This window comes from Furipterus horrens, unplaced genomic scaffold (genome assembly GCF_987537825.1).
Source record: "Furipterus horrens unplaced genomic scaffold, mFurHor1.1.pri manual_scaffold_9, whole genome shotgun sequence".
NCBI classification, from domain to species: Eukaryota; Metazoa; Chordata; class Mammalia; order Chiroptera; family Furipteridae; genus Furipterus; species Furipterus horrens.
The window spans coordinates 102,037,342-102,048,018 of record NW_028327179.1 but is presented as its reverse complement, the minus strand read 5'-3'; the positions used below and the strand labels follow the sequence as shown (position 1 = coordinate 102,048,018).

Here is a 10,677-nt window from a genome sequence, read left to right as displayed (position 1 = left end):
GATGTGCCCTACTCGGAAAAAACCCCGGCCCTCTGTCCTAAAAATGCAGGCAGACCTGGGCTGCATGATCAAGTCTTTGGAAAAACAGAAACAAAAACATTTAAATAAAACCTGGGCAGCTTTGCCCCTCCAACACTGGAGAGAATACTTGTCTGATGATCCAAGCTGGATGGGGGGTGGGGGGGCCGTCTAGACTGTCCTTTAAAAACTTAAGTTGGTTTTCACTGAAGCACCTACCATTCTGGAGACACTGAAGGGGGGGCAGGGACGCAGGCACCCCGCGGGAGTGGTGGGTGCCCCTCCGGGCCGCGGCGGCCTCCCTCACGCCCACCCTCGTCTCCGCAGAGATTATTTTTTTCCTTTCCACATGAACCCTCCAGGTGAAAATCAGGCGGCAGCAGGCACAGAAAAAAAATCCTAGCCTTTTTTAGGGTTAACATCAGAAGAGAAGGAAGCTTGCGTCGCTCCGGCCAATCAGCTACGCCCCTGCCAGCTATAATATAGTACTGAAGACAGCCTCTCCCACAAGCTTCCTAGGCTTGCTACCATTTAAAATCAGGCTCTTTTTGTCTTTTGATTGCTGTTTCCCGCCCCGACTCCGATGTGCTCCGTTATCAGCGACCAGCAGCAGCCTGCCGCTCCAGCCCCCGTCTGGGTGGGGATCGGCCGCGAGTCCCCCGCACCCGCACCCGCGGCGGCGGCGGGCAGGGTTCTATAGAAAGAGAAAGAGCGCGGAGCGAGCGAGCGAGCGAGCCAGCAGCCGGCAGCCGAGCGAGCGCGGAGGGGAGAGCGCACACACGCACCCGCGCACCCGCGCGCACAGAGCCGCGCGGGGACGGCTTGGAAGTCGCTGGTCTCCATGGACGAGATGCTGCTGGTGGCGAGGTGTCTGCTGGTCGCCTGGGTCTCCTCGCTGCTGATGTGCTCGGGGCTGGCGTGCGGACCCGGCCGGGGATTTGGGAAGAGGCGTCACCCCAAAAAGCTGACCCCTTTAGCGTACAAGCAGTTCATCCCCAACGTGGCGGAGAAGACCCTGGGGGCCAGCGGGCGCTACGAAGGGAAGATCTCGAGAAGCTCGGAGCGGTTTAAGGAGCTCACCCCCAATTACAACCCCGACATCATATTTAAGGATGAGGAGAACACGGGAGCCGACCGACTGATGACTCAGGTAGAAACCCTGCGCCGGGCGTGGAATGTGCCGCTTTCAGGGGGGATCTGTGACACCAGGCAGTCCCCGGCTCGGCGTGTTTGCTCTCCGGGCAGACAGCAGGGCGATGTCGCCCTCGCCTTCCCCACCCACCTGCCTCCCTGCCATCCCTTCTTCTTCCTGGAGGGAATGCAGGTGAAGGGTCCAGATGCAGAAGTTCAGGGTGGGGGCGGGGAGGCCGGCGGGAGATGCAGTCCAAGGATGGCCCTGATTTCACCGCTCCGGCTGGGGTGGCCTCCCGCCCTGCCTCAGCTCTGGCTTGTAACTTGGGGAGACCTTCACTTGCGGGGTGGGGGCGTCTGTCCTTTCCAAGTTTGGAGTGGAAATGGAGGGAGGGGGGAGAAATCCCCCATAAACGTGGACTGGCTGCCAGGTCGCTGCACAGATGCAGCCTCTGGCATCAGACCCCTCAGCCCGCAGGTCTCCCTACTCTGCGCTTTTCTTTCCCATACCCGACCCCCACCCTCCACCCCCACCAAAGACCCTCCGTGGGAAGAGCCTGGAGGGGTTCTGACCAGAAGGCCGGGGCTCCAGAGGCACGGGGCTAGTCCCTGGCCGCGTCACAGAGCTCTGCAGCGACTCTGGAGTGGCAGCTGTGCCCATCAGTGTGAATGTATCGATATTTCTTTAAGGATGCGCTTTCCTGCTCCCGGCCTGGTACCTGAGGGGAGGGACTTGGAACTTACTGGCGTCGCATCCAGCTTTCAACCTGCTCGCCAGGGACTAGGGGGGGGGGCTGGAGAGAGGAACCAGAGGAAACCTGCGTTCTCTCTCCCTCCCGCCGCCGCTGGAGACTGCCGGCTGCCAGGCTCCCCGCCCAGGGTGGGCTGTCTGAAACTCCGCGCACGCAGAACTGAAGCTAGAAATGGATTTCCTGGCAAATATAGGTCAACATCCCTTTTATTGCCCTATTAAAATATGCAAGTCCTACCTTTAGGGCTAGGAGCGCACCGCAGCACCGCAGCTGACGAGCGGCGCTGAAGGGGAGCGAGCGCAGGGGGGGTGGGGTGGCGGGGCAGAGACGCCACAGCCTGGCCCTCCGCCCCAAGCCAGAGCCCGGCCTTGCTGCGGGGCCGAGACAGGTGGAGGGCAGCCGGGGAGCCGGGGGAGAAGGGGAGCCGAGGAGTGGGTCCTTCACCGGTGCTCGCTCACATCTGCTCCCGACCCCCTTAAATCTGGACAGCTAGTGCAGCCGCGCGCGCCGGTGCCCTGAGCGGCGCGGGCCTCGGGGCGCCCAGTTCTCCGGCCAGTCCAGGGCCCCGACCCCGGGTCACCCCGCTCCCACAGGAGGGAGGGGGCCTCCTCGGGGTCCCTCAGAGCCGGGGAGGAGGAAAGCGAGGCAGGAGCAGGCAGGGGGTGGCGGGGTCGGGGACGCCAGAGGTCCCGGAGCAGGAGGGGTCGGCATCCACCCCCGAGTGCGTGGTGCCGACTACGCCCGAGGGGGGCCCGGCCCGGCGGCGGAGCAGCGATCGTGGAGCCGCGCACCCAGGCAGACGCATTGGGCTCCACTTACTGCGGGTTGATCGATCCCGCGGCTCGGGTTTCAGCGCACGGGGCGGGTTGCGGCCGCCCCTCCACGCGCCCTGCGCCGCTCGGTGCCGGCTCAGAGCAGGGCCCCGACGGCCGGGGTCGGTGCCCGGGCCAGGGCGTAGCTCAGGCTCCACCGCCTCCGGGCCTCCCAGGCCTCGGCGCCCCGCCGAGCACCCACGGCCCAGCGGCCCCGCGCCCGCGCGCCCCTACCCTCTCGCCGCCGCGTGCGCTGGCAGCATTTGAACTTCCGACCTTCTGTCAACTTCCCTCAGACGAAGAAACGAAAACAAATACTTTTTTTCCTTGGGCAGTGGCTCTTCCCATTCCCAGGACAAAAGGGCGGGGGAGGGGCGGCCACCGTAGGGGTGGGTGGGGAGAGCCAGGCCCGGATTGTGCCACAGACCCCGCAAATGTCCCCCCAAATCGTAGACGGCTGGGGGGCGGCCTGGAAGATGCCCTTGGTTTATCCCTTCCAGTTCTTCCTTTTGCTCCGATTCCACGAGTTGGGGGGGGCGGGGCAGTGATGGGGGAGGCGGGGGGCCGTGCGTGGCGAGGGCAGGGCCGGGGTGAAGGGGTGAAGCAGGGACCGCCTCCCAGGCCAGAGGTGGTTTGGGCCCCTCCGGGAAGCTGCGCACCCGCTGGCCCCTCAGTTCAGATAACCACCTGGATTCTGTTCTCAGGTGCGTGTCCTTCCTCCCCCGTCTCGCCGTCCCTCCGCGATTCGGTGCGTCTCTGTCTCTCTAATGTGACTGCCGCCCAAGTCCCTCAACCATGGCAAGATCGTCCCCAGTGGAACTTTGAGAGCAGTTCTGGAACGCATGAGCTCCTGGTTAATATTAACTCGGAGAGGGGGGAGCGCAGACAGACACCCTGTCCCCGCAGGCCGCGGGTGCCAGGCGGGGTGCCGCGGCCGGGAGCTCGGAGGGGGCAGGGGCCCGCGAGGGGCCGGGCCTGAGGGCTGCGAGGGCACCGGCCTGAGACGCCACGATGAGTAGATTTCTGGGTGCGTGGCGGCCCCGGGGCACCGCGCTCAGGTGTGGGTTCGAGGAGCGTCTTCCTGTTTGGATGGGAGGGGTCTGGTTTTCCGGAGAGGGGCAGGAGCTGGGAAGGTGTGTGTAGGGGCTGGGGGGGGGTGAAGTCGAAACACCCCTCCCCCGAGCTGGGGAAGCCCTTTGGCCGCTGGCAGTGACGGTCCCCCTCGGCGGCGCCGGGAGCCCAGCGGCTGCGCAGACCCGGGAGGTGGCGGGAGCTCAGGCGTGGGGAACCGCTCGGCTTCCGCGACACAAAGCGGCCGGGCGGCCCCGCCGGGCTTCACAGAGTCGGGCTTGATTCGCGGCACACCACCCAGCGCGCTGGTGGCCGGCCGGGGCTCCGCGCGTCCTCGCAGCCGCCGGCCCAGGCCGCGCAGCGGGGCGCCTGGGAGGGCGCGGGAGCCGGCTCGGGCCTGCCTCGGCCTGCGTCCTCGCCTGGGTCCTCCACCTCTGGCCCAAGTGGCGCAGCTCAGGGCGTAGGGGGTGGTCTTACGTCCCCCGCCTCCGTCCTGCCTCCCCACCCCCGCCGCCAGGCGCCCCGGGGGACGCTGTGGAGAGCGCCAGGTGCCCCCAGGAGACCGGAGCCGGGGCGGGATGGGGGCTCGGGACTCCGGGTGTGTGCGTGTGCGTGTCGGCGCTCTGCGCCTGCGCCGCCGGCTCCACATCCCGGCTTTAAACGGACCCTGGTTTACTGATTGATTTTCATGTAAAACGCGTTCAATCCTCCGAATGACCTCACTCCTCACTCACACTCTGCCCTTCCGACTGTTTCCCGGCCCCACACCCCCCCTTTTTAAGAAAACGGCTGTCAGGCCCAGAAAGCGGGGAGCGCTGACCTGTTACCCCGGCGCCCCTCCCCCAGTCGTTGGATGTTTAACTCTACAACCGTATTACTGGGTTTTATTGCTGCCAAACACACAGGGCTTTTCCTGTTGCGCAACCTGCGCCGTCCCTTTCTGCAAGGGCTCCCTCCTCCGCTCTAGGAAATGAGTCCCCCGCGCGGTTATTAGGGGCCTTGATGAGGCCGTCTGTCCAGCCTGGCGCCTGCGGGAGACCAGCCTGCCCTCTGCAGACGTCACCTTGAAATTGTCGCCCACCTCCCCTTGCGTCGGTGTCTCCAGAGCAGGACCCCTCAGGACTTTGTCATCTCCCCCTCTTTTAAATCCCGCACCCGCCAGAGAAGCAGGACGGGCATCCAGAGAGCCCGCGGCCACACAGCGCACACACTTGACCCAGCTGTTCCCATGTCTTCCTTCCCGGGGACCCGCGAAGTTGCGGGGGACACCCGAGACTCCAGCGCCCCGCACCCCGGTGCACGTCCCGCCGACTCGTTTCCTGACCCCAACAGGGGCTGGGGGAGGTGAAGGGCGGTGTCCAGAGGGAGACTCCCCAAGGCGAGGAGCTCCAGGGCCTCAGGCTTTGCTGGCTCCCCCTCCCCCACCCTGTCGCCCCACCCCCTCCCTCCAGCTCCGAGGTTTGCTCTTCAAACTTGCCGGACACCATTCTGCGCCTCTGCGCCGGGCCGAGAAAACAAGAGGGGGAAGGGAACAGGTCAAGGAAAACAAGAGACCCAATCAGACCCCAGAAACGCCGGGAGAAAGAGTTCTGCGGGGCAAAGGAATGTGCCTGCCCAGATAAAGGCTGTTTGTCGTCCGGCCTGGCCCGCGCTGAAAATTATAATTCACCTGGTCCCCTCCCCTGCCGCTCCCTCCCGCCCCTCGGCGTCGCTATCAGCTGCCCCCTCCTTCCCTACCTGGGGCTTAATTCTCACCTCAGATAGGCGTGGGGCAGGAGGGAGGGTCCAGAGATAAGCGAGGCTTTTAGCCCTTTAAGGAGCACACGGTGTGTTTTGCTTGATTCCTGCAAAGTCGCGCCCTGGGCCTCTCTCTGGCCTCCAGGTGAGCGAGTGTGCCCAGGGAGGCGGGTGCGGCCACACCCCGCACAGGTGCAGAGAAATGGGGCCACCGCAGCAAGGGGGGAGGATGGCGGACGCCTCGGAGAGGGAGGCAGGCCTGTCCGAGGGTACCCCAAGGGGGATCTCCAACCTTCGTCTAAAACACACAGTTTGCTTGTTTCCAAAAAGTCTCATGTGCTGCCCAGGCCGCGGCGGGAGCTCTGCGGGCCCAGCGTTGGAGGCAGGCCCTCGGCTCTTACCTAAGAGGGGCTGCCAGTCCTCGCCCCTGCAGACCCCCCACCCCCTCCCAGTGCCACCTCCTCTGAGCCAGCTGGGCCCATTCCAGGCCTTGTCTCCCCACCTCTCCACGCACAGCCCTTGTCCTCAGGGACCCGGCAGAGCGGCCGCCCGCGGGGAGACGGCCATCGGGCGGATGCTCATGTCTGCGGGGGCCCCTCTCTCTGCAGCGCTGCAAAGACAAGTTAAATGCACTGGCCATCTCCGTGATGAACCAGTGGCCGGGCGTGAAGCTGCGGGTGACAGAAGGCTGGGACGAGGACGGCCACCACTCCGAGGAGTCGCTGCACTATGAGGGCCGTGCCGTGGACATCACCACGTCGGACCGTGACCGCAGCAAGTATGGCATGCTGGCGCGCCTGGCGGTGGAGGCCGGCTTCGACTGGGTGTACTATGAGTCCAAAGCTCACATCCACTGCTCCGTGAAAGCAGGTGAGTGCCAGCAGCCTTCCCACGGCCTCCGCCCCGTGCCCGCGTCACCCCTCCACCAGCTCCAGACCCGCCCGCGCGATGGCACCTGTGCGCCTCGGGGCCTGATTCAAGGCAAAGCCAAAAAATGGGGAGGGGGCCTGAGGGTCAGGGACGGGGGCGCGGGGTGGATAATGATGATGTGGTTCTGCTGTGGGCACACACCCCGGTGAGGTTCATCCCCAGCCAGGACTTGTATTCCCCCTTCAAGGCCGAGGAGGCCTGATGCCCTCTAAGCCTGATCCCAAGCCACCCCACCCCCATTTCCGGGGCCCCCACTGCAGGTGGTGGAGACAGAGAAGAAAGATGGGGGCCCTTCCCTGGTGAGAGACCACAGCCCTGCATAGTCAGCCAGGCCTGGCCTCATCCTTCCTCTTATTTAGGGCTTAAGAAGCAACTGCCCCCCTCCCTCCGACCCCCCACCCGCTCCAGAACAGGAGGCTCTGTCCTGGCAGTAAGCCCCTCATCCTCTCCCCTCCCCGTGAGCGCCTGTGGATTCTAAACTAACTTAACTCGCTGGTTAAGCCTTTGGGGAGAGGCCTGGTGGGAGGTCATAAACCCAGCAGTCCCACTTCCAACATCTGGACGCGCAAGCCCAGAAGCCCTGCCCCGCTCGTTAGGAGCCGGCTGGGCTGCCCTGCGCCGCAGGCAGGGCCCGGGGAGCAGAGGCTGCAGCTGCGGCCAGGCCAGCGCGCGGCTTCCCTGGGCCTGCAACGCCACGTGCGGTCGCTGGCGAGGAATCGCTTTGAAAGGAAGGCTTTACGCCCACACGCGCGAATACCCCAACTTGGCGACTGTTTGTACCATGTCTCCGTCTCAGCATAAGTTGGCGCATTTAGCAAAACAGTTCACACTGAATTCCGGAGGAACTGTGTCTTCCCCGCCCCCCTCCCCAGTTTTGCCTGCTTAGCTCCTAAACTGTTTTAATAGCAGATGTGAGTAGAAAAACACTTTCTAAAGTGTCAAGACATACTTCGTAGGTAAAGAAAATAGTGGCTTCCCGGCACAACAGAAAGAAACAGAGTGTCGGGGACGGTGGAGAAGGGGTCTCAGCCCTTGGAGAAAGAAAGGGAAGGAGACGCTCCCGCTTCACGGGTCTCCGCGGGGAAACCTTCTGCGGGTTCTTCCCTCCCGCCGCTCCCCTGCCCGGTCCCTGGGCGCGCCCTTCCGGGCACCTCACGACTGCGCTCGACCGCGCGCGCGCGCGCGCGGTCTTTTCTGGGGTCCCCCTGGAGGGGGTGCCCCTGGCGGGGGGTTCCCTGGAGGTCTCCTTGCAAATGAGCAGCGGTAATCCGGCCCCAGGACCCTGCCGGGGAGCAGACCCGGGCGCACAGAGCCGCTCATTGGCATTCGGAGCACACGGCCCGGGTGCAGCGCGCTGCGTGTCAAGCAGGGTCGTGCGACTCGACGACTCCGGCTCGCCTGCGCCCCGGGCCGCATTCCGAGGGCTACGGCGGGCCTCCAACGGCCAGGCTCGCACTTCATGCCGGAGAAACCTATGAGAAGATTAAAACCCCTCTGTAATTCCAGCAGGAAGATTCTTTCTCGCGATCTCTATTTGCAAAAAGCATGATCCCAGAGATTGGAATGCAAAGAAGACGGGCCTCCGCGCCCCTCCTCCCGGCCCCCTGCCCGCCGCCCGCTCCAATCATTGTCCTCGGGACAGTGAGCCTCAGAGAGCCACCCAGGGCTGGAGAAAGCGTCGTCAAGGGGCCTTGAGAACCGGCAGCTTCCAGCGCTCGAGCAGGCCCCGCCATTTAAAATTCAAATACACATCTTGAGAGCTTGGAAGAGCGGCCTGGCTGTGCAAATAGCGCTTGTGAGGCCCGGGCTTCTGGAGAGGCCGCGTGTGAACCGCGGGGGGGTGGGGGGGGTGGGTGGGGGCGGGGGGTGCACCTGAGCAAATAGGGAGGGGGCGGCCGGGAGCCCGGGAGGAGAGAGGAGACATGGAAATGTCCCCTCTTCCGAGAGTGTCTCCCTTTTAGCTCAGCTACCGCCAGCACAATGCGGGTACCTTTATTGGATTTTAACTGGAAAATCCACACAATCCCCAGATTTTCGCGCCTCGGCCGGTTCTCTGGAATGTTTGTCCAGTTGCTACAACTACTGCAGCTATTTTCACCCCCGCCCCCCAAAACACCGACCCCGAGGCCTCTGGCTGGGCGCTGGGGGCAGGCGGGCGGGCGAGGGGTCCCCGCGGTGCAGCCGGGTGCTGGAGTGCCAGGGGGCCCCCGTGCCCCCGCGGGGGCCGGGAGGGGGGGCGGGAGGGCCCCGGCGCCCGGGTGAGCTCAAGGAGGCTTCCTGAGGAATCCAAGTGGAGAGCAAATACCTTCTGAGTTCGTGGCGAAATTGGGTGTGTACTGAACTGGTGGGGGGCGGGGGAGGAAGGAAAGGAGAGTAGCCAGCCCGCCTTTATCACCGCCGGCCCAGTCCTGAAAGAGTCGTGAAGGAATGTGTCTGCACCTAAAGTTTGTCGTCCAGGCGGAGCGGCTTGGGGAGCGAGGTCTTGGTCCGACCATCCCTCCTCTCTCCCCGGAGCTGCGCTCACCCCCGTCCGGGCGCGGGCGACACCAGGCGCGCGCAGCTCGCCACCCGCGCCTCGGTCTCGGGATTCACCGTCCTGTCCGCTCTTCTCTCCTCCTCCCCGCAGAGAACTCGGTGGCGGCCAAATCGGGCGGCTGCTTCCCGGGCTCGGCCACGGTGCACCTGGAGCAGGGCGGCACCAAGCTGGTGAAGGACCTGCGCCCCGGGGACCGCGTGCTGGCGGCCGACGACCAGGGCCGGCTGCTCTACAGCGATTTCCTCACTTTCCTGGACCGCGACGAGGGCGCCAAGAAGGTTTTCTACGTGATCGAGACGCGGGAGCCACGCGAGCGCCTGCTGCTCACCGCCGCTCACCTGCTCTTCGTGGCGCCGCACAACGACTCGGGCGCGGGGCGGCCGCCGGGGGGCGCGTCGGGGCGCCGGGCGCTCTTCGCCAGCCGCGTGCGGCCGGGCCAGCGCGTGTACGTGGTGGCGGAGCGCGGCGGGGACCGGCGGCTCCTGCCGGCCGCCGTGCACAGCGTGACGCTGCGCGAGGAGGCCACGGGCGCGTACGCGCCGCTGACGGCGCAGGGCACCATCCTCATCAACCGGGTGCTGGCGTCGTGCTACGCGGTCATCGAGGAGCACAGCTGGGCGCACCGGGCCTTCGCGCCCTTCCGCCTGGCGCACGCGCTGCTGGCCGCGCTGGCGCCCGTGCGCACGGACCGCGGCGGGGACGGCGGGGGCGGCGGACGCGGCCCCCAGCCCGCGCCGGGGGCTCCAGCGGCGGCGGACGCGGCGGGCGCCTCGGGGGTCCACTGGTACTCGCAGCTGCTCTACCAAATAGGCACCTGGTTGTTGGACAGCGAGACCCTGCACCCGCTGGGCGTGGCGGTCAAGTCCAGCTGAAGGCCGGGAACGGGGAGGGCGGGGAGGGCGGGCGGGGGGCAACAGTAAGACACAGCAAAAGACACGGAAAAAGCGCACGGAATGAGACGTTAATTATTATAATAATAATAAATAATAATAATAATAATAAAGTAGGCCAGCCCAAAGTAGACTATAAAGAAACCCAGACCCCGGGACGTTCTGGCGTCGTGTTTAGTTCATTGTTGCTGTTTTTTTGAAATGTTTGGTTATTGTTTTATTTTGATGACTTTTTCACCTCTCCTGGCTATTTATTTGTTTGGTATGAATAGATGTTTTAAATAATATGAACCGGACCTTCAAGAGCCTTAAATAGTTTGTTTCTTGGATAATTTATTCTTGTCATGTGGACTGTACCCACAGGGGGAAAGGTTATTTTGTGAGGCCCAGCGACCTGCCCAGAGTCTATTTTTCTACACGCCCCTCGTCCTGCCGCCCAGAAGGCAAAGCTCTGCACCCCCACCCTCCTCTGCGCCCCCGCTTCTCGGCAAGTGTAAACTAAGACGCGCTTCGTGGGGGTCCACAGAGTATATTTTTATACACAGAATTGTAAATTAGATTTTTTGAGAGATCAATGCTTAACTGAATTACATTTCATTTTTGAAATAGTGTAAAATATGAAAATATATTATTTTTAATTTAACTAATTTCCAGCGTCACAGCTGACTCCTCTAGGCTTTGCTTTGCTGTTCCCTTTCGGCCACATTCTTGGAAGCCAAGACTGTTACACACTCACACACGCTCCTCCTCCTCCTCCTCCTCCTCCTCCTCCCCCTCCTCCTCCTCCTCCTCCCCCTCCT

The 10,677-nt window shown here is 63.8% G+C and overlaps 1 protein-coding gene across 1 annotated transcript; it reads left to right on the top strand.

Moving 5' to 3' along the window:
• Positions 1–516: 516 nt before the first annotated feature.
• On the top strand, positions 517–9,870 carry SHH (sonic hedgehog signaling molecule). The gene is made up of 3 exons (XM_090287730.1): positions 517–1,168; positions 6,130–6,391; positions 9,078–9,870. The coding sequence occupies exons 1-3, from the start codon at positions 860–862 to the stop codon at positions 9,857–9,859; spliced, it is 1,353 nt and encodes a 450-aa protein (XP_090143856.1). The 5' UTR covers positions 517–859; the 3' UTR covers positions 9,860–9,870.
• The last annotated feature ends 807 nt before the right edge of the window (positions 9,871–10,677 follow it).

Bases quoted from the DNA above. Each gene is read 5' to 3' on its own strand.
- SHH (XM_090287730.1), top strand. From the start codon at position 860: ATGGACGAGATGCTGCTGGTGGCGAGGTGTCTGCTGGTCGCCTGGGTC. The intron at 1,169-6,129 runs GTAGAAACCCTG...CTCTCTCTGCAG, and splicing joins CCGACCGACTGATGACTCAG to CGCTGCAAAGACAAGTTAAA. The intron at 6,392-9,077 runs GTGAGTGCCAGC...TCCTCCCCGCAG, and splicing joins CCACTGCTCCGTGAAAGCAG to AGAACTCGGTGGCGGCCAAA.